This window comes from Podarcis cretensis (genome assembly GCF_951804945.1).
Source record: "Podarcis cretensis genome assembly, chromosome: 7".
NCBI lineage: Eukaryota > Metazoa > Chordata > Lepidosauria > Squamata > Lacertidae > Podarcis > Podarcis cretensis.
Window position 1 is genome coordinate 82947729 of NC_137176.1, and position 23424 is coordinate 82971152.

At 46.3% G+C, this 23424-nt stretch overlaps 1 protein-coding gene across 1 annotated transcript in view; it reads right to left on the reverse strand.

Moving 5' to 3' along the window:
• Positions 1-23424, reverse strand: part of HHLA1 (HHLA1 neighbor of OC90) — a 52429-nt gene that overhangs the window by 25556 nt on the left and 3449 nt on the right. The window contains exons 2-12 of the mRNA XM_079984354.1: positions 21185-21292; positions 20281-20331; positions 18032-18112; positions 17307-17390; positions 16216-16299; positions 15738-15821; positions 13426-13482; positions 12721-12807; positions 11183-11275; positions 10140-10391; positions 7355-7594 (exon numbers count right to left, since the gene is read on the reverse strand). Of these exons, the coding sequence (XP_079840480.1) occupies positions 7355-7594; positions 10140-10391; positions 11183-11275; positions 12721-12807; positions 13426-13482; positions 15738-15821; positions 16216-16299; positions 17307-17390; positions 18032-18112; positions 20281-20331; positions 21185-21260 (1189 nt within the window). The 5' untranslated portion in view covers positions 21261-21292. The remainder of the gene's footprint in view (positions 1-7354; positions 7595-10139; positions 10392-11182; positions 11276-12720; positions 12808-13425; positions 13483-15737; positions 15822-16215; positions 16300-17306; positions 17391-18031; positions 18113-20280; positions 20332-21184; positions 21293-23424) is intronic.

Consider the following 23424-nt stretch of genomic DNA (forward strand, 5'->3'; position numbering starts at 1 on the left):
TATATACATTATTTACACAATGGGCTGCACATGATTGGCTAATTCTGGAATTCTACTGTAAGCCAATCAGGTTGTGGATTCATTTGGAAAACTCAGCAGTGGCCAGAAGATTGGAGAAGATCAGTCTACATCCCAATCCCAAAGAAGGGCAGTGCCAAAGAATGCTCCAACTATCGCACAATTGCACTAATTTCTCATGCTAGCAAGGTTATGCTTAAAATTCTACAAGGAAGGCTCAAGCAGTATGTGGACCGAGAACTCCCAGAAGTGCAAGCTGGATTTAGAAGAGGCAGAGGAACCAGAGACCAAATTGCAAACATGCGCTGGATTATGGAGAAAGCTAGAGAGTTCCAGAAAGACATTTACTTCTGCTTCATTGACTATGCAAAAGCCTTTGACTGTGTCGACCATGGCAAACTATGGCAAGTTCTTAAAGAAATGGGAGTGCCTGATCACCTCATCTGTCTCCTGAGAAATCTCTATGTGGGACAAGAAGCTACAGTTAGAACTGGATATGGAACAACTGACTGGTTCAAAATTCGGAAAGGAGTACGACAAGGCTGCATTTTGTCTCCCTGCTTATTTAACTTATATGCAGAATTCATCATGCGAAAGGCTGGGCTGGATGAATCCCTAGCCGGAATTAAGATTGCCGGAAGAAATATCAACAACCTCAGATATGCAGATGACACAACCTTGATGGCAGAAAGTGAGGAGGAATTAAAGAACCTTTTATTGAGGGTGAAAGAGGAGAGTGCAAAATATGGTCTGAAGCTCAACATCAAAAAAACGAAGATCATGGCTACTGGTCCCATCACCTCCTGGCAAATAGAAGGGGAAGAAATGGAGGCAGTGAGAGATTTTACTTTCTTGGGCACCATGATCACTGCAGATGGTGACAGCAGCCACGAAATTAAAAGACGCCTGCTTCTTGGGAGAAGGGCAATGACAGGCCTAGACAGCATCTTGAGAAGTAGAGACATCACCTTGCCAACAAAGGTCCGTATAGTTAAAGCTATGGTTTTCCCAGTAGTGATGTATGGAAGTGAGAGCTGGACCATAAAGAAGGCTGATCGCCGAAGAATTGATGCTTTTGAATTATGGTGCTGGAGGAGACTCTTGAGAGTCCCATGGACTGCAAGAAGATCAAACCTCTCCATTCTGAAGGAAATAAGCCCTGAGTGCTCACTGGAAGGACAGATTGTGAAGCTGAGGCTCCAGTACTTTGGCCACCTCATGAGAAGAGAAGACTCCCTGGAGAAGACCCTGATGTTGGGAAAGATGGAGGGCACAAGGAGAAGGGGGCGACAGTGGACGAGATGGTTGGATAGTGTTTTCGAGGTTACCAGCATGAGTCTGACCAAGCTGCGGGGGGGCAGTGGAGGACAGGAGTGCCTGGCGTTCTCTGGTCCATGGGGTCACGAAGAGTCGGACACGACTAAACGACTAAACAACAACAACTGTAAGCCAATCAGGTTGTGGATTCACTTATATCTGAAGAATGATTGGGTGGTTCCTGCCAACCAATCATACTGCTGCATTGTTCTAGGACCAATCAGACTGCTGCATTCTGAATCCTATTGTTCTAGGACCAATCAGACTGCTGCAATTTGGATCCTATTGTTCTAGGACCAATCAGACTGCTGCATTTTGGATCCTATTCAACTCAGTACATAACACCATCATCAGATTATTTGGCTGAAATGGCATTTCCTCCCACCTTTTGTTTAGATTGGGATAGTCAATGTGGTAGCCTCCATATAACATTATTGGGTTGTATCTCACATCTTCCCTGACTGTTGCCTATGTCAGCAGGGTCTTATGGGAGATAGAGTTCAGCAACATTTAGAAGGCAATACATTGACTGGTCCTATTTTAGATTATGTTGGGGGGGGGTTGGGGGGAAGGACCCCAAAATAATATCAAGATAACTGTAGCTGGAAATACAATTACGCTTTAAAACAAAGTCATAAAGGTTCTGTTATGTACTGAGTTGAATAGGATCCAAACTGCAGCAGTCTGATTGGTCCTAGAACAATAGGATCCAAATTGCAGCAGTCTGATTGGTCCAAGAACAATAGGATTCAGAATGCAGCAGTCTGATTGGTCCTAGAACAATGCAGCAGTATGATTGGTTGGCAGGAAGCATCCAATCATTCTCCAGATATAAGTGAATGCACAACGTGATTGGCTTAAAGTAGAATTCCAGAATTAGCCAATCATGTGCAGCCCATTGTGTAAATAATGTATATAAAGCAGATACTTTGAGGGGACTTTCATTCATTCCTCCTCACCACTATGAGCTGAATAAACAGCATGAAATCACTTTGCGACTCTGAGTATATTTCAGGTTCCCAAACTGTTGGATTTTAATCTTGTACAAATAGAGATTCAAACTGAATGGACACCCAGGAATTAAAGGGTGCAATCTTGTGTACAAGGTACCAGAATCCTTCAACAAAATGAATATTTTCCCCCATGAGGATCTACACGGAATATATACCCACAGAGCTTCCTGATTCATACACAATAACCCATTTAGCCATGCATGCATATCACATGATTGCAGATGATCCACCAATTAATGGGTGAATTAACTACAGTGGTACCTCGGGTTACAGACGCTTCAGGTTACAGACTCCGCTAACCCAGAAATATTACCTTGGGTAATAATAATAATAATAATAATAATAATAATAATATACCCCACCCATCTGGCTGGGCTTCCCCAGCCACTCTGGGTGGCTTCCAACAAAATATAGTAATCCATCAAACATTAAAAGCTCCCCTAAACAGGGCTGCCTTCAGATGTCTTTTAAAAGTCTGGTAGTTGTTGTTCTCTTTGACATCTGGTGGGAGGGTGTTCCACAGGGAGGGCGCCACTACCAAGAAGGCCCTCTGCCTGGTTCCCTGTAACTTGGCTTCTCACAGCGAGGGAACCGCCAGAAGGCCCTCGGCGCTGGACCTCAGTGTTCAGGCAGAATGATGGTTTGCTTTGCTTCAGGATGAGAACAGAAATCGTGCGGTGGCAGCATGGTGGCAGCGGGAGGCCCCATTAGCTAAAGTGGTACCTTTAGGTCAAGAACACTTTCAGGTTAAGAACAGACCTCCAGAACAAATTAAGTTCTTAACCCGAGGTACCACTGTACAACAAAATGTTTTGCACCTGAGGCAATATGCAGGCTGCATCTGTGATGCTAGACTCATCGTGCCTCCTTCATAGACATGACTCATTGCTTCCTGCTGTTGTCACCAAATGATTAACATGAAGGTTGGTGGTTCAAGCACACCCAGGGACAGTCTTTGGGAGGATTCTTGCATTGCTGGGGGTTGGACTAGATAACTCTCAGGCTCCCTTCCAAATCTACAATTCTATGATTCTAAGAAGTATCATATAACACCACCAGCTGAGTCCCTGTTGAACTGGGATGGGGAACATATGCGGGCATATCTCTGGCTGAACCAAGGATGAGAGACTTAAGGTGGCACAGCCAGCTGTTTCAGGAAACTCGCAAGTTCAGCCAGAGATCTGCTGGATCCTAACCTGCTCATCCTGGTGGATCTGGCTATAGGATTCCTCCCAAAGTGTTTCTAAAGCTAAGTACAGTACCCTGTATACAGGCACGTACAACAGGTAGATCGTGATCTACCGGTAGATCACTGGACGTCTGTGGTAGATCACTGCTAGATCATTGGCTCACCTCAAAGAAGCTCAACAATTTTGACCTGAAGCCCTAAAAACGGGGCTTTCCCTCTGAAATATACTCAGAGTCGAGAGTGGATTTCGCTCTCTTTATTCAGCTCATAGTGGTGAGGAGGAATGGAAGTTCCCCCAGAATGTCTGCTTTATATACATTATTTACACAATGGGCCCCATGTGATTGGCTAATTCTGGGATTCACCTGTAGGCCAATCAGGTTGCGGATTCACTTCCACCTGGAGCTGGATTGGGTGGCTCCTGTGGACCAATCAGACCGCTGCATTCTGGATCCTATTGTTCTAGAATCAATCAGACTGCTGCATTCTGAATTCTATTGTTCTATGGCCATTTTGGATCCTATTCAACTCAGTACATAACACCCTCCTAAAAAAAAGCTCTACAACTTTGACCTGAACCCCACAAAAGGGGGTAGATCACTGCCAGTTTTTATTTTTTAAAAAAATAATAATAATATTTATTATGAATTCAAAAAAGTTACAATAATAAAAAAGAAAAGAAAAAGGGAAAAATACAAAACACAAAAAGGTAAAAAACAATTAAAAACAAATCAACCTTTCCATAACTTGACTTTCATTTACTTGTTTCCCTGACCTCCTCGCACCTCCCTTTTTTGTATTCTAGTTCAATTAGTTATTTCAGCAAATCCTTTCCAATTTTGCTTTTATCTTAATAGTTTATCTTAATATATTGCCTCTATTGCATCTGCAGAAAACAGCAGCAGGAGACTTTTTCAGGTGGTTCACAATTTAGCGGAACCACCTGCAACATCGGGGCCCAGTATGGGCCACATGTTCTCCTGCAATGATTTTGCAAAGTTTTTTGCAGATAAAATCACTCAGATTCGGGAAGAAGTAGACTCCACCGTGGGAGCAGGACTGGGGCGGGAGAGTGCTAGAGTTCTGTCTGGTCAAGTTGAGTGGGATCAATTCCAATCTGTTACCTCCGAGGATGTGGACAGGCTGCTTGGACGAGTGAAACCAACCACCTGTCTCCTGGATCCTTGCCCATCCTGGCTTATAAAAGCTAGCCGGGAAGGACTGGGCGATGGGCTTCGTGGGGTGGTGAATGCTTCCCTCCGTGAGGGAGCCTTCCCAGACCCGCTGAAAGAGGCGGTTATTAAACCGCTTCTTAAAAAACCATCTTTAGATGCGGCCACGATGGCCAACTATCGCCCAGTCTCAAATCTTCCATTCTTGGGCAAGGTGATTGAGCGAGCGGTTGCCGAACAACTCCAGGCACGCCTGGAAGAAGCGGACCATTTGGATCCCTTCCAGTCGGGATTCAGGCCTCATCATTGGACTGAAACTGCCTTGGTCGCACTGGTTGATGATCTCCGGCGGGCTAGGGACAAAGGTGAGTGCTGTTTCCTAGTTCTGCTGGATCTCTTAGCGGCGTTTGATACCATCGAGCATAACATCCTTCTGGACCGTCTTGAGGGGCTGGGAGCTGGGGGCACTGTCATACAGTGGTTCCGCTCCTTCCTCCTGGGCCGTGTTCAGAAAGTGGGGGGGGGGATGAGTGTTCAGACCCCTGGGCTCTCACTTGTGGGGTGCCTCAGGGTTCTGTCCTCTCCCCCATGCTTTTCAACATTTACATGCAGCCGCTGGGAGAGATCATCAGGAGGTTTGGGCTGGGTGTTCATCAGTATGCGGATGATACCCAGCTCTACCTCTCTTTTAAATCAGAACCAGTGAAGGCGGTGAAGGTCCTGTGTGAGTGTCTGGAGGCGGTTGGCGGATGGATGGCGGCTAACAGATTGAGGTTGAATCCTGACAAGACAGAAGTACTGTTTTGGGGGGACAGGAGGCGGGCAGGTGTGGAGGATTCCCTGGTCCTGAATGGGGTAACTGTGCCCCTGAAGGACCAGGTGCGCAGCCTGGGAGTCATTTTGGACTCACAGATGTCCATGGAAGCACAGGTCAAATCTGTGTCCAGGGCAGCTGTTTACCAGCTCCATCTGGTACGTAGGCTGAGACCCTATCTGCCTGCGGACTGTCTCGCCAGAGTGGTGCATGCTCTGGTTATCTCCCGCTTGGATTACTGCAATGCACTCTACGTGGGGCTACCTTTGAAGGTGACTCGGAAACTACAACTAATCCAGAATGCGGCAGCTAGACTGGTGACTGGGAGCAGCCGCCGAGACCATATAACACCGGTCTTGAAAGACCTACATTGGCTCCCAGTACGTTTCCGAGCACAATTCAAAGTGTTGGTGCTGACCTTTAAAGCCCTAAACGGCCTCGGTCCAGTATACCTGAAGGAGCGTCTCCACCCCCATCATTCTGCCCGGACGCCGAGGTCCAGCGCCGAGGGCCTTCTGGCGGTTCCCTCATTGCGAGAAGCAAAGCTACAGGGAACCAGGCAGAGGGCCTTCTCGGTAGTGGCGCCCGCCCTGTGGAACGCCCTTCCAGCAGATGTCAAAGCGATAAACAACTACCTGACATTCAGAAGACATCTTAAGGCAGCCCTGTTCAGGGAAGTTTTTAACGTGTGATATTTTACTGTATTTTTGGTTTTTATGGAAGCCGCCCAGAGTGGCTGGGGAGGCCCAGCCAGATGGGCGGGATATAAATAATAATTATTATTATTATTATTATTATTATTATTATTATTATTATTATTATAACTTTACATTCTCACCTGTTAACAATCCATCTTTAAATACTCCTGTCAGGGACTCAGCGGGAGCGCAGGGAGGAGAGGTGATGGAAAGCGAGGGGGAGCAATCCGAGGGCAGCGTAGGAGAATATGACAGCAGCCCGATAGATTCCATGAGCCTCTCCAGCGAATCGGAAGATTCACAGAAGGGGGCGCCGATGGGCAGGGCAAGGGGCGACCCAAGGGGGACACCCCAGAAGCAAGGGGCCAGCGGGGACTCCCAGAGCAGCAGTTGGAAATCAGGAACAGCTTCCCCACCAGAGCGTAGTGGGGGGGAGGAGTCCCAGGTGTCAGAGCCCACATATGCACCACCAGCGAGAGAAGAGGAGTCAGGGTTGACCACGCCTCCATCGGAGAGCGAGTTAACGGTTAAGAGGAAAGCTGCAGGCTGGGCGCGCGCGCCAAGTTCAAAGGTACAGGCGAGCGGCACAGAAGGTAGCCCGGATAGGGAACCAGGTCCTAAAGCCCGCCGGAAGGAGGGGCAAGAATCGTCAGGGTCAGCGTCAGAGGAGTCCAGGAAGGATGAGACCCTAGCGGGCAGGAGGGCCCAGAGGAGAAAGGAACTTAGGAAGAGGTGGAGCAAAGCGAGAGTCTTAAACTGGTGTGGAGGGGGAGGAGACTCAGACAGGACTTCGCCGGTCTAAGGTCGGGACGTAGAGCTGCACGCTGCGGCTTTAAAATGGAGACTGAATCTCAATAAAGACTTTTGTACATAACTACAGCCTAGCGTTGGTCCTCTGTGAGCTGGGACCTGGAGGCAGCTCTGACAACTCCTTTATAACATTACTGCTAAAACCACATAACTTCATTCCAACATCCTTCTAACATTCCTTAAGATCACTGCCAGTTTTTAACTCTGCGAGTAGATCGCAGTCTCTTGGGAGTTGACCACCCCTGCTGTATGCAAAGCAAGGTTTGCTTATATTCACAGTGGGCATCTATCAACCCTCTGCTTCCCACACTCTGAATGCTCACTTGGCACTGGCTGCGTTCCAGGCAGAATCCCATAGCTCAAAGGAGGCAAGGAAGAAGCCATCACAGTAGGTGAGACTGCCCATTCTTTCGCAGCATCCGTCTGCAGCCATGAGGACTCTTGGAAAGACGAAGCCTCAGCACCCTTCAAGCCAGGAGTCTGTTGCCACATGGTGAACGGAGACCAGGATGCCCCATCACCTTTTGCAGCAATGGTCCACGATTGTGCAGGCATCTCTGGAGCTGAAAAATCAAGACGCATAACAGATAGGGTTGCCATATCTTGAAGAGCAAAAAAGAGGGCAGCCCGAGCCGCTGCCAGCCCAGACTGGGGAAAGAGGCGTTTGGGGCAGCCGTCGCACTCGTGCACCTTTTGTGTGGACAGGCGGAGTCTCCTAAAACTCTAGGTGGCCCCTGTGTGGAATAATGACTTAAGACAACGTGCTATGGGGTTAAAATTGGCCACAACTTTATTATGTTTCAGATAATAAAGCATTATCAGGCATTGGGCGTTTATCCCTCCCAGTCCCCTGCCAGAGATCTGGGGAACATCAGGGCTATCCAGAGTGTGTGTGGGGGGGTGGCTCTGGAGAACATATGTTCAAGCAGAGAGAGCCCGCCCCCATTATGCCACAGTCACAGGGGAGAGCAATGACAGCCTCTTGGCATACGGCCAATGCCTCCCCTCAAAACAATCCCTTTAATGGGGAACTCTGGTATCGCCGCTGCAAAGAGGAGGGGGGCATGAGTAACCGCTACATGCCCACCCCCGATTTAGGGAAGATAGATTAAAGGATTCCGCCCAAGGCCTGATACCATCAAAGTTGTGACATTTTGCTAAGGGAAAGGTAAACCTTTCCGGCCCTTCAACAGTGACCTTGATGTAGCAGCGCCCGCGTACCTGTGGAAAAATGGTTAACCTGCAAAAGAAGTCTTAACTGAGGGTGGGTATGGTGGGAGAAGCTCTGGAGCCAACTGACGATTCCTAGGTGAGTTCCTCCCCCTATTGTGTGGGCAGATAGTCCCTCCCCCTATCTGGCTGGATCACCTTGGCAACGCCTCCCCAGGCAGGATTGGGCAACTGGCTGAGGTAGGCAGAGACCTCCAGGTATCCCACCTGGGGGGAGGCAAACCCAAGCCTGTGCTAATGGTGCCACATAGGGTCCCGGGGGCTGCGTGCGACCACGCAAAGGGTGCCCCCCATTTAATGTGGGGAGCGGTCATTTTCATGGCTCAGGCTGGCAGCAGCCATGGCACGAAAAGCAGCCCAAGGCACTGCCAGTCCAAGAGGAGGCAAGACCCCAGCTGCTATCTGATCTTCACTGCAACGGCCTCGCTCTGCTGTCCACTTCCGCTTCCGGATCACAGCACCCTCCTGAGCATGTGTGTGCCCCCAAACCCCTACCCCCCAAATTTATCCAAAAAACCCCAGGCAATTCCTTTAAAATTTAAAAATCTACCCGGATGGGCATGTTGGCACCCAAAAAGAGGACATGTCCGGGTTTTCCCGGACGTATGGCAACCCTAATAACAGATCCTGTGGGCTCACTGAAAAGCCTGTCCAAGAGGCCTGTGGACAAACGTTGGTCTTTTCATTGCCTGTGGTGGAAAGGCAAGGGCAACAATCCTGTGCACAGTTATTTGGGAATACAGTCATATCTTGGGTTACAGATACTTTGGGTTGTGCATTTTCGGGTTGCGCACCATGCTGAACCTTCTGCGTTTCAGCGCTTGCACATGCACAGAAGCACCGAATTGCAACCCGCACTTGTGCAGGCGCGGCGCTGCGGGTTGTGTACATGCCTCCTGCACAGATCATGTTCACAACCTGAGTCTCCACTGTTTGTCCTATTCCCATGAGCCAGGAGTGTGAACTGCCCAAGCCCTGAAAAATGGACATTCCATGGGAGAGGCAAGGGACTGAGCAAGCCAGGGGTACTTACTCTGAATCTTAACTCTGTTCAGCTCAGTCACATGAACTGGCAACTTGGTGGGACTTATGGTGGAACTCAAATGCTATTTTAAAGGCTTGTTTTCCTACTTCCAGTGCAAGTAGGTAAATAGGTACTGATCCGGTGGGAAGGTAAACGGCGTGTGCTGCTCTGGTTTCCATTGTGCCAGAAGTGGCTTAGTCATGCTGGCCACATGACCCAGAAAAACTGTCTGTGGACAAACGCCGGCTCCCTCAGCCTATAAAGTGAGATGAGTGCCGCAACCCCAGAGTCGTCTGCAACTGGACTTAACTGGCAGGGGTCCTTTAGCTTTACCTTTCCTCTGCCAGTCTTAGGTTGGCTCAGCTGGCAGCAGCCCCACTGCTGAATGTAGTTTGAATCTGGCACATGTTACGCTCACTTTATTTAAATTACATTAGCTTTCCATACTTTAGGGAACGAAAAAAAAATGATTTAAAAACGGATTGTGTAGAATGAAGGAAGGACACTCTGAAAGGGTATGGTAGTCTCCTTTTCTTAGCTATTGGTCTTTGATATGAAGATGGATTTGCTGTGGTATGTTGGGATATCTTTTCATGCCTAATGCAGTTTTCAGTGTTTCTGTTGCAACTGCCGATATTCAAGGCGTTTTTTATGTTATCTGCGCAGAGTATGATTGTTTGAAATGAAACGGAGCCGGTTTTAAAAGCGTTCCCAAGGAAAGCAATAAAATCGATTAAAATAAATGTGACACAGAGAAAGCGGTTGTCTGAGTGACAGACTGCAGTTGCCTGCTTTATGCTCACACTTCATCCAGATATGGACTGTGCACCCTCTTCTGAATCCTCAGAACTCACTGAGGGTTGCTGGAGCTTCTGATGGACTGTCATAGCTTCCCAGAGGAGTTGGTGGAGGCCCTGCTGAAGCTGTTGTAGTTGATGAAACCTCATACGCTCTTGAAACCTCAGTCTGCAGCCATAAGGGAACCTCTGATGACGATGATTCGAAGCCTGTTGGACTAACACTCTTTTGTATTGTGGGATCCTGCGTGAAAGGCATCTCCTTTCCTTTCCAGTCACCAGTCTGTGACCACCTAGGTATCTTTGTAGCTGAAATATGTTTAGGAAATATGAAGACAAAATATAGATTAGACATTATGTCATTATCGTTTGCAGATTTATAAACTGCTTCACTGCCCAAAATTACCGAACTGGCATACAGCAATAAAAAATGAGTCTGAATACAAAAAATCAACCCCAAAACGTTCTGAAAAACAATAAAACCATTTATACGGTTGTACAAATAGTATTGCAAAAAATGACTGGGTCACACTTTTGGGAAGGAAAAGGTCTTCAGCAACCACCTAAATGTCAAGTCCTATCTCATTTCAGCTGGCAATTGATTCCAGAGGGCTGGAGCTGCAACTCTAAAAGCCCAGTTTTGCAGTACAAATTAAGTGCACCTCTGGGACATATGGTACCCTCAGCGGTGCCCCATCTGAGGATAAATATATATGTGCTTATATATATTTCAATCATATACATGCGTAAGCACACCACTGTCTCCACCAGTACACACATTGATTTTGTGCTTCCAATACTACTTGGCTAAAAGTCAACACAGTCAGATACAGTCATGGCTTCCCCCAAAGTAGCCAAGGAACTGGGATACAGAAAACAGAGAATGCAACATTTTTAGGAATGGCGAAGATCAGGGCGAGAGCACCTTCCTTTCCCCATCAAAATGATATCATTGGTGGTACAATAAGGTAAGTGAAGGCATTTTGTACTTTAGATGTTTAAGAACATCTAAAAACAACCATGCCCATTGAAAGACAAAGGATTAGTCAGACAAATAAACAAAAGATTGCCTTTTCAAACACAGAGGGATACTTGCGCACTTTTAAATGTCCATGTGTCTTTTGCAGCATCACCTAAGACCTTGTCAGCATCTTCCCATAAAGGAACCAGGCCGGGGAGAATCAAATCTAAACCTTTGAGGGAGGGAGAGAAAAAGAAAGGAAAGCTGTTGCTGCAAAGAAAATGCAATGGCCATCATTACCAAACATTAGAAAACACCACAGGAAACAGGCAATAACTGATTGAGAAGACCTCATCAGTCATCCACCTGCCCATGGTCATGCTGAACAGGAACCAATAACAGAGGCAGTATCTGCAACTTGGAATCTTATGATGAACACTGCAGGTGAGCTTTCACAAATAGCTGGAATGGGGATTACCACCCACCCCCCAGCTTGAGGGCCATGCTCACTTGTAGGCAACCTTTGAAGGGCCACATGCCTGCAATGCAGGGAGGCTGGCCTTGATGGCTCTTGTGGTTCCTCCTAAGTCTACAATTTCTTATTGACCTCTGGGCCTAAGGTTCCCTGCTCATACTGAATGGGATTTGCATGGGAAAGTGTGTTCTCCTTCATAGAGAGCACATGTTGCGGTGGGGTCTGACAGGCCACCCCTCTGTTGCTGGGCGGGTTAGTATGGATGACCATCTGCAGTTATTGGGCGGTTGGGTTACTGGGCAAATTTTGGTGTCGCCATTTAGGGGGACAGACCAAAGGTTATAAAATCAAGTCATGCAGCACTGACTGGGCTCTTTTGCTGTGTGCATTGGATCTAGGGCTATTGCGTTGACCTTGCTATGCCTGTCATGGGGTCATCTGCTTTGGGGGCAGGGGCCTGGTAGGAATTTTTTCCATTTGACTGATTGGCTGATGCCATTTGGTTTTTGCCTACTGCTTAGCAAATCGTCACAACTTGTAAGGTTGCAGCTAGGCATTGGTTAAAAAATTGGTTGGTTGGTGGAGGGGTAAGTGCCTGCCCCTCCAATGCTGCTGCTGCAATGGAATTTTGTTAAAGGAATCCAGGGGCTTGCCATTCTTTCATCTGTACCCCTGAATGGGGCTAAGGGCCACGCAAACCCCCAGGAGCATGTGGGGGGTCTGGTGCCTGGCTCCATGCTCTCCTCAATATTATTTTCCCTGACTGGCTTTCACTGGAATCCGGAAGTCAGTTCTGTCCCTGGGCGTGGGGATAGATAGTCATAACCAATGGCTAAGCAACCACTCACATTTATGTATTTTAATAAAGTTGTGGCCACAACTATGCCAAAACCCTTAAACAAAAATTATGTGTGAATTGTGAATTATTTAAGCGTGGCTTGGGGGACCTCGACACGCAGTAAATGTTAAAGGAGGAATTAGGCCCTGGGAAAGGACATTGGTGGATAGGATTGAGCTATATTAAGTACTACCATTTTGCTTGTGTGCCCAGCTAGCAATGCCTCAGTAGTGCTAAAGGGTCTTAGGATAGAAGCAAGCTTAGCCTCCAAAGATCAAAGCCTGGCCATTTCATGCAACTCAAACACGCTTCTTGTTCATTAACAGCTCGGCCTCCCTCCGTGCTACGTTCAAGATACACTTACCCAGAAGGTCTGACACATTTCCTGAAAAAGTGTAATTAATAAACGGTGACTTTTCAATGGCTTCCCACAAATCGGACAGGTTTCTTCCTGTTGAGAAAACGTGGATTCAGGATGCTTCAATAAAACTGGATGGGACAAGGGGCGAGAGAATGACCTGGGATAGCAGTAGGCAAACAGGCTAGTGCTTGTCCCAGAATCATGGGAAAGGCTGTAGCTCAATGGAAGAGCACCTGAGTAACATGCTCAAGGTCCAAGTATTGGCTAGTGGAAGGTACGGAGGCCAACAGTAGGTGGTACTAGAGCCCATAACTGGCACAGCCAACTAAATTCTAGATTTGTCTCCATCGTCCTTCCCGTTGAGTTCATAAAACGCAAAACAGGGACCATGAAGGTAGATGTTTTCTGTCAGTGCCACATCCTGGATGGGTTATAAGTACCTTCAGCCAGAATGAGGTTGGGGAGGCAGTTCCCCATTCAACCTTAAGGATTGGCCTCCACCGCTACAACCCTTCCTCTTGGCATGTTAGGTTAGCTTGGGCAGAGATTTAGCCCTGAAACACCCCATCCAAAGCAATGAAGCTCTGAACACCCCCGGCTGAAGTGGTCCAGTCCAAGGTGGGTTTTTGTGCACAGGGTTCTTCCAAATACAGAGTTCAGATTTCTAAGCAACATATTTGGGGAAGAGAAGAGCAATTACATGGTTACCTGTGCGGCCTGACATGACACAAATATAGATGCAGTCCGTGTCATTTCCTTGGCTCACTGAAAGACAGATGCTGCTTTAATTAAAACCCATTGAAGAGGAACAACAACAACAAAAAATCAGTTTTCCCATTCACATCACAAAGTCTGCGACAGAAATATCCAAAAATTATCACTAAAGTTGTAGTGCCAAGATCTTTCAAGTTGGAATTTCAAGTGGCAAAGGCAGGGAACAATGCCCTTCTTATAATTATCTCACTGGAACTTCTTTGTAGCATGCATTAAACATACACAAACCACACACACACACACACACACAGCATCCAAGCAAATTGAGTCTAAATCTGATTCCCTCCTGAATTTGTGGAAGCAATCCTATAGAAAGATCCACCAGGAGGAGCAGGATGGGATCCAGCAGATCCTTGGCTGAAACAGGACGATCTCAGCTCAGCCAGGCTACGCCAGCTTAACTCCTTCCACAGCTCAGTTGGTAGAGCACGAGTCTCCTAATCTCAGGGTTGTGGGTTCCAGCTCCACATTGTAAGGGGTTAGACTAGATGACCCTCGTAGTCCCTTCCAAATCTACATTTCTATGACCCTCAACTGAATTGGGATCCAGCTGACTGAGCCAAGCACTTTGGGTCTTTTTTTTTTTTTCCTATCTTGGCCCCCTTTTTGCATTTTATTTATTTGTTAACATTCTTACATTCTTATATTACGTCGGTAAACATTGTCATATTACATTACAGGGTTCATTATAATATACTTTCTAACATGTATACCAAGATTATATACAAATTTTATATACCAAGAAAGAAAGAAAGAAAGAAAGAAAGAAAGAAAGAAAGAAAACCAAGGACATAATTTTTTTCCAAAGTCATATACATGCAAACACATTGGACTTCCTGTCTATCCCGTTGTATATTCCTTTTTTTACAAATGAATGTACTCTTGTTATTGTATATTTCTTTACATTTTATCTAATACATTCCTATATCAATATGTGCTCTTAGTCTTATTTCTCAACCCAGTCTTTCTCCAACATCAATCAAATGCTAGCATAGATAACGAACCTTTACTGTATTTAGCACTGTGGGTCTTAAGCTGCTGTAAATCCTGAAAAAGGGTGCTCCCAGTGCATGGCATGGGCAGCAGTGGTGTAGCGTGGGTTGCCGATTCCCAGGGCATGGCAAGTATTGCGCCCAGTAAGGCAAGTATTGAACCTCCTAACCTGTGCCTCCATGCATCACCAATGCTGCTGCCAGACAGGGCTGTGGAGCATCAGCAGGACATGCATGCATGGCTCCTTGGGCTGGGGCACTGGCACGAGTCTTGCCATCTGCCCGCCTCCCCCACTGGTGGGAGATGCTGCATAGCTAAGGACGGCAAAGGCCCATCCTCTCCCAGCTCCTGCTCAAAGTGCTGCTCAGGTTATGGTTACCAGACGTCCCCATTTCCTGGGGACACTCCCTGGATTTACAAATCTCTCCCCGAAAAAATCCGTCCCCTGAATGTCCCCGGATTTCATTTAATGTCCCCAGATTTATATTTTAAGTGCTGTAGATTTATTACTAGGGAATGAATGTTGCATGATTGGTTCAACAGCACAAGACACATCATATGGGGACTTCTGGCGAGGCAAAATGGCGGGCGCCACGGCAGCGAGCAGCTCCTGAAGCCAGGCAGAGCAAACTGTGCTACCAGGCTGGCTCCGAGCTGCTGAGACTGCCACTGCCAAGGGGGAACTGAGTACACCTGGTGCATCAACTGGGGGAACCGCTGACTGCCCCCCCCCCCACGACCCAAATTGAGCCAGGAGTGAGAGCACCTGGCCACTTGGCTGACTGCCCAGCGGCACTCCGGGGCCAGGAAAACCCCGGAGCCAACACAGGGAGAAGGAGGAGAGGAGAAGGAGAAGGGAGAGAGAGAAAGAGGAAGGAGGGGAGCCCCAACCTTGTTGCGCCGCTGCCACCGCTGAGGAGGAGAAGTAGGAGAGCACCGGGAGGGCAAGGACACTTGGCTAAGCCCAGGCCCGACCCGAGCCTACTCCATGGCTGCTAGCCCTCCAAGAGAGCAGGCTGGGAAGATATTACTTCTTAATTATTATTTTTTAAATTTTTTAAATATCTTTTTTTCCCCTCTTTTTTAAAAAAAGTGTCCCTGGATTCTTTGAAAAAAATCTGAGTGTGGTGGGGAGCCCCTTTGGTCAGGGTGGCAGATGGGGCCCATGGCCTGGCACCCACATTCCCTGTACCTGCCCTGCGATTGACAAGCTTAATGGACTTGGCATCAAATTTGCCAGCAATGACTCTTACCTGACACAATAGAGGTAGACTTGAAAATTTCTTTAAGGGAATCGGTGGAGTTGCCAACGATATCAACTAGCAAAGCGGTAAAATCTGGAGAGAGAAAACCCAGCCAAATAAATAAAGCAAGCACTTGTCTAGTCCAGGACCTTCCCCAAGTCCATCTCTTTACCACCAAAAATGAAGTGATGGAACAGGAAGAGCCAAACTACACATTTCGACGGGGATGGTGGAATCCCTGGTTTACAGGTGGCCACCCTGGTTTACAATAATCTGTAGGGCTGCCATGTTCACCATCCCTGGTTTACAATCATCACTTCCCCCACCCAAAAAAGTGTGTTTAAATTGCCCATTTTTATTTTTAAGTATTGGCACCCAACTCCTGTGCCACGGCATATTGCTTACACGCGAGTAAAGACTGACAAGTTGGGTGTATCCCTCAGATACTTCGGCAATGTCCCCCTGGTATCTTTCATGCACCACTCACCTGTTAAGTCATTTGTCCTGTTGTTCAAGCAATAGCAGTACCTCATGGGGAATTTGGTGGGGTCAATATTCTTCAGGTTGGATACTATAAAGAAAGGAGGGGGACAAAGCAACAAGACATACACTGCAGAGGCATTTAAGACATGGGCAATGTTCAGGAGATGATTTGTTAAATCAGGTAATTTATGTTAGGATTTTTATCCATCCGTGCTGCTCCAGCAGTAGCACTATGTTTTGTGTATATCGTGTGAGTGTCTGAGAGAGCGTGAGACAGGAAGTCTCAGTGCTGTTGGAGTATTGTTGGAAGTTAGTTTCACTTCTGTACTGATGCTGAAAGAACACAGACATGCTGATGGATTCTCTGTACAGTGGTACCTCAGGTTAAGTACTTAATTCGTTCTGGAGGTCTGTTCTTAATCTGAAGCACCACTTTAGCCAATGGGGCCTCCTACTGCTGCCACGCCGCTGCATGATTTCTGTTCTCATCCTGAAGCAAAGTTCTTAACCTGAAGCACTATTTCTGGGTTAGCGGAGTCTGTAACCTGAAGCGTATGTAACCTGAGGTACCACTATATATAGACTGTAAAATAAAGTAGTTTACAGCTACTGATTGACTCTTTCTTCTGCTATGATATGCCAGAAGACGAGTGTGCTCCTCTCAGGAGAGAGGGGTCGCTTATCACTGGTCTCTCTGGACTGAGGGAGATTTACAGACAGGGAGGACCATGGAGAGACACCCTGAAGACTTGGGAAGTTGGCGGCCTTCCCGGGCGTGTTTATTGGACCAGTTGCTGTGTCTCAACCTAACCTACCTCACAGGGTTGTTGTGAAGATAAAGGGGCGAACCATGTGCACTACCTTGAGCTCCTTGGAGGAGAAAGTGGTAGATAAATTCTATAAATATTTATTTAATGGCTTATGTTTTGCTTGTTTCTAAATTAAGAGCTTTCATCCTCCTTTTTATGAAAATCTCATCAAAGAAAGCAGAAAAAGCATGGCATAATTGTCATTGACAAACCACAACGTTTAAAAACCCATTAATGTCTATATATTTATAACCCACCCTTCCTCCCTGAAGGAATATTAGCTTACTGTTGTAGACGACTATGGAAACCTTATGGAAAGCATACGAGCTGTAAGATGTGATGCTCAGCAATGAGAAGAACTTTTTGCTGCCTGTGGAGATATAGACAAAACTTGCCCATCAGTTACATACACATGCAAATGAGTGTTTGGGAAAGGGCCCAAGCTCACAGATATAGCATTTGCTTTCCTCCTGCCCCTGCCTCCTGTCTCCATCACATACCTCCTGTCTCCATCCTCCAATGGGCATGCATTGAATGTAGTTAATCAAGGAGCTTGTCCTACACTCGAGTAGGACCCTGGCAGAGACACATGCCCGACTGGCATGTTCCCTCCCTCCTGGTCAATAGTTCAGGAGCTTCAAAAGCTTTCTTCTGCCCGAACATCACAGAGACCGATGCCAACCGACACCAGCACATTTAGGGATCCGTAGAGTTTACACATCATGCATAACAGACCTCAGCAACTCAGCATTTTGGCTAATCTACTTTATTTACATATAAACACACACGGAGCACTGCAACATGGCTCCCTCTATCTCTAGCATCAGACAGCAAAGAGAAAAAACAAAGGACAATAGTCCAACTTCACGGAACACAGTAACACAAACATCCTGTCTCCGTCACTTCCCACTCTATGGAGTCAAAACATATACTGTCACGTGAAAGACAAAAATCCCATGACTGCAATCATGGAGCAGGAATTCTAACAAATAATAGAAGGGGAACAGATACCTTTGAGAGCTGTGTTTAGCATTCCATTTACCAATTCAGTCAGGTTAATCGCTGCCAGATCAACCGATTTAGCAGGCAACTCTGGAAAAGAAGAAACCATTTCTTATGAGTGCCGACATTCCATGTTGCAGTTATGCCCAAACCAAACACTTCAAAGTGCATAGTTCAGCAACAGTTTTGCGCTTGTGATTGCATATGCAACAGCTATAATGAGGTCGCATAACCCATGCCACATCCAAGACAGTTATGCGCAATATGGTTGGTACAATGCCTGTACCACTTCTCTGGGTCTCACCTCACTAGACTTCTTCTTCTTTGCAAAATTGACAGAGGTGCTCTGTGAGAATCAGTAACACCTGAAATGTTCTCTGGTTATGTCTCAGTTTGGAAGCAGGCAATGGCACACAGAAAACAACAATCAGGTAAACAACCAAGGAGCAAATTCATATGGCTGTTTTCTGCATAAAGTGACTTCTGGTCAGTCAACTTCATGTATGTTGAAACATTCCATTCCACCTTTAGTTACAGACATGGAACTGTTGCATGTCACGTGTCTGTTTACATTCCAGCACAGTCTGCCGGGAACTTCCGTTGTGTATAGCTTTTGCTTTTCTCTGTCTCTCGGAGAAGACAAAGAGAGAGATGACATGTTTCTTTGTCCTGATTTATGATTAATAAATCCGTAGTTGTAGTATGCTTCCACAAGCCTCACGCCTATTCTGTGTGCGCAGTTAACTCTGCTGACATAGTGTGCCCTGGTTTTGAAGCCTGGGTCGCTGATTTACATCAGAGCAGAGGCCAATGGGTCTTCGCAGAGGCATGGCTGGAATGAAACAACCCAGCTGGGGCTAGCCAGCTGGCCTTGTGACCCTCTGCATGCCAACATCCTGATGTTCTTACATTTCTGGAAAGCTTTGAGGCTGTAAGTTCTGAAGTGCTCTGGTTTGGTTGAGGAACTGCATTGTGAAATTTGGATATCTGCGAATTGTGAAGGCTAGCTGTGTACAGTGGTAGCTTGGTTCTCAAACGGCTTAGTTGTCAAACAAATTGGCTCCCGAATGCCAAAAACCCGGAATTAAGTGTTCCGGTTTTTGAACGCTTTTCAGAAGCCAAACATCCAACGCAGCTTCCACTTGAGTGCCGGAAGCTCCTGCAGCCAATCGGAAGCTGCACCTTGGTTTTCTAACAGTTTCGGGAGTCAAACGGACTTCTGGAACGGATTAAGTTCGAGAACCAAGGTACCACTGTATTGGTTTGAGTATTGGTTCGAGAAGTGCAAATCAGGTGGGTTTCATATGTTGGTTCAATTTGGGTAGACAATGATGATATGAAGAAGGTGTTTTAGAGACCCCTAGTGGTTAGCGCCTGTTGTCTGTGTCCATGGAGTTTTCTTGGCAGGGATACTGGAGTGGCTTGACGGTACCTGCTCCAGGTGGATCACGTTTGGTCAAAACTCTCCACTATGACCTGTCTATCTTGGGTGGCCCTGCATGGCATAGCTCATAGCTTCTCTGAGTTATTCAAGCCCCTTTGCCATGGCAAGGCAGTATCTTAAAAAGCAGAGACATCACCTTGCCAACAAAGGTCCCTATAGTTAAAGCTATGGTTTTCCCTGTAGTGATGTATGGAAGTGAGAGCTGGACCATAAAGAAGGCTGATCGCTGAAGAACTGATGCTTTTGAATTATGGTGCTGGAGGAGACTCTTGAGAGTCCCATGGACTGCAAGAAAATCAAACCTATCCATTCTTAAGTAAATCAGCCCTGAGTGCTCACTGGAAGGACAGATCCTGAAGCTGAGGCTCCAATACTTTGGCCACCTCATGAGAAGAGAAGACTCCCTGGAAAAGACCCTGATGTTGGGAAAGATTGAGAGCACAAGGAGAAGGGGACAACAGAGGGCGAGATGGTTGGACAGTATTCTCAAAGCTACCAACATGAGTTTGACCAAACTGCAGAAGGCCATGGAAGACAGGAGTGCCTGGCATGCTCTGGTCCATGGGGTCAAGAAGAGTCGGACACAACTAAACAACAACAGTGCTTAGCACAATCACACCATTTGTCTCAGGAAAAATGTTGTATTAGCTGGCCCCTTTTTGGTGAGTAGGGTGCAAGGGGTGAAATATCAATTTATTCATTTGAAACACTCATCCATCACCCTTCCTGCAGTTCTGATTTTGGCTAGTGTGCAAGACTATATATCAACACACTCCCTTATTTATAACCCTTGAGTTTCCACAGAAAGACTTACCTGCAGTTGCCAGCACCGCCACTTTCTTGCTTTCTCCTTTCACACTTTCAGCTGCAAAAGATATTTAAGAGGCTTCTATGCTTCATGCCACAAGCTATCAAAACAAAACTTGAAGCGTGCTTGAAAATGATGAAAGGCTTCTCTGAGATCTTCTGCATCAGTAATGGTGGGATATAGGGAATGGAAAAGCTTTGAGTTGGAAACCTTTCAGGTGCCCTTGATGAATTGGGATCTGATTCAGAAAGTCTGGTTTATATTTAGTAAATGGAACTTTTTTTTTTTTTTAAAAAAAAAAAAAGCACAGCAGATGCTTTTCATTCAACGTACAAACAACTTCAATCATTTTTCAGGTAGCCAAAAGCAGTTAAACTGAAAAATCAGGGTTGCTTCACCCTGGCAGTGGAATCTTGAACATATCTATTCAGAAGAAAATCCCCTTTGTCCAGTGGGGCTTACTCCCAGGTAAGTGTACACAGGTTTGCAGCCTGAATGGCAGATTTGAGTTCCAGCTTCTCATTTCATAAATTGGTTTAACTCTGAAAGTCTGCAAGTTAATATGAAATGGGTATTTTGTTACCTGCTAAAAGCCTGCTCCTTTGCGGATAGCAAGACCCAGAGGTGGTCCGAGATGTTTTGCAGCACAAAACAGAGCCCCTTCCCTAACTATACTGGTCCAGCAGTTGAATCTTACTTCAACCCTGATGGTAGGAAAGGGTCTCCTTCACTGATAGCTTACGAGATAGCTAGATTACAAGATAGCAGGCAGCCTGTGAGTCACACAAACCACAGGCATTTCGTTGCTGCTTCCAACCTCCCAACATGTGCTGCCCGAGGCACCTGCCTCCTTCTGCCTAATGGCAGAGCCGGCCCTGTAAAGATTTGCCTATGCACATATGTTACTTACCCAAGCTGGAGGCAAACAGGAGGCAAAGGAACCCGAGGGATACATTAACAGCACCATGCAGAGGGAACCATGACATTTTGGAATCTGACTTCCAGTTATGTAAATTGCCTGGAGTGTGAGAAAAGAGAGAGACGGGGGACTCGGTACCTCTGGTGGAAAGGTAAGTTAGTCTACTTGGTTGTCATTGGTTGTCATTGTCATTGTCATTGTCATTATTATTATTATTATTATTATTATTGGATTATTATTTTTTTAAGTCACAAGTATAAACTTCAAACAAAATCAAAGTTATAATGGCCTGCCCTGCCTCTCTCCACCTGGCCTGAGGTGGGGCCTCGAGGGCTCCAGAAAGGACTGCTGCTGCTGTTGCTGCTGCTGCTCGACAGAGATGGCTCCTTTTTTAAATTGCTTTTATTTTTTACCTATGTCATTTTAAATTTTTATTGATATTAATGTTGTATTTTTCAGTTTTAGATTTTATGATTTATGTGGAAATTGCTATCCATTCGGTTTGTGCATTTTGATGTGCTTTATTTATTGTTTATGACTTTTGTTATGTTGGGAATTATGGAAATCTTGACATGTTGTAAGCCGCCTTGGGCATTTGTTTTAACTATGGAAAGGCGGCATACCAACAAAATGATGATGATGAACTTTCCTCATTGCTAGAATGTCATAAAATGATTAATGCATTAATTATACTTCACTGCCATGTTGGCTCATTAAATATTTCCCATCGGTATCTAACCGTCACATTGGCTCATTAAATATTTTCAGTTGATATCATAATGATGATGATGATGATGATAATTTATTTAAACCCTGCTCTTCCCGGCCAGAGCCGGGCTCAGGGCAGCTAACACCAGTAAAATTACAGTAAAAACATAATGGGGGGGGGCAATTTAAAATACAGGTTAAAATGCAATTTAAAATGCAGCTTCATTTTAAAAGTAGCCCATAGATCAAAACCATAAGGGAAGGGAAAACATAAGGGTCAGACTGAGTCCAAACCAAAGGCCAGGCGGAACAGCTCTGTCTTGCAGGCCCTGCAGAAAGATGTCAAGTCCCGCAGGGCCCTGGTCTCTTCTGACAGAGCGTTCCAGCAAGTCGGGGCCAGTACTGAAAAGGCCCTGGCCCCAGTTGAGACCTATCTAACCACCTTGTGACTTGGGACTCCAAAATGTTGTCATTTGTGGACCTTAAGGTCCTCTGTGGGGCATACCAGGAGAAGCGGTCCCACGGCAAGGACCCCGTAAGGAGCCTCGCTGCAGCATTCTGCACCCGCTGGAGTTTCTGGGTCAGCTTCAAGGGCAGCCCCACGTAGAGCGAGTTACAATAATCAAGCCTGGAGGTGACCATCGCAAGGATCACTGTGGCCAGATCAGGGCGAGAAAGTTAAGGGACCAACTGATGGCATTAAAATTGTGCCAAAGGTATCTTTTTTGGAAATGCCTTTTTGAGGGGGCGCGAAGCAAGAGCTCCCAGCCCAGCCAAGTGCTCATCTCCCGACATCAGAGAAAACAACGTTCACTGAGAGGAGCGATAGACTCTTGCCCTGGGCACCGTGAACTTCCGCAATGCCACTGGCCCACAATTCTTTTGGTAAATTAGAAGTTCTCTTCATGAAGGCTTTCTCTCCCCCCCCCCCCAAACTAAAACGCCACGCCCAATGGCTGAGCTGCTCTTGACTTTTCCAGGAGGCCCAAATGGTGTCAGAAGATCGCATGGCTGGGCCAAATTAAAAACCCCACATTGGGATGGCTTTGTGTCATATCTGCAAAATAGCCTCCCTGTTTGGGCGGTCAATTACCAGAGCCTCTGCATTATTGCAACATTTTGGAATGGACGAAGGATAAAAGGAAGACAAATGCCTTTGATGTCTATTAATATTGCACGGAAGAATGAACCGGTCTGTCAGCTGTCCGGCCGTCATTACCAGTTTGGTTCAACACATGGTCACGGATAAAAGGAAACGTTTCTCATATGTCCAAGCAATTTTCCAACCAGGATTCAAGAGTTCTGATTGTACATTCAAACTGGTGGGGGAGCAGTACTGAGCAACACAGAAAGAAAAGAGAAAGGAGCTCTTTGAATATATTAAGATTATTCAAATGGAGTTTGTGGGTGATTGTATTCTGTGACAACATACCAGTTCCCATGAGATTCGTTACTGCTTCTCAAGTTATTCCCAGGTGCTCCATCAGCCCTTATTTACCAGGGACAATTCCCAGTTTCATTGT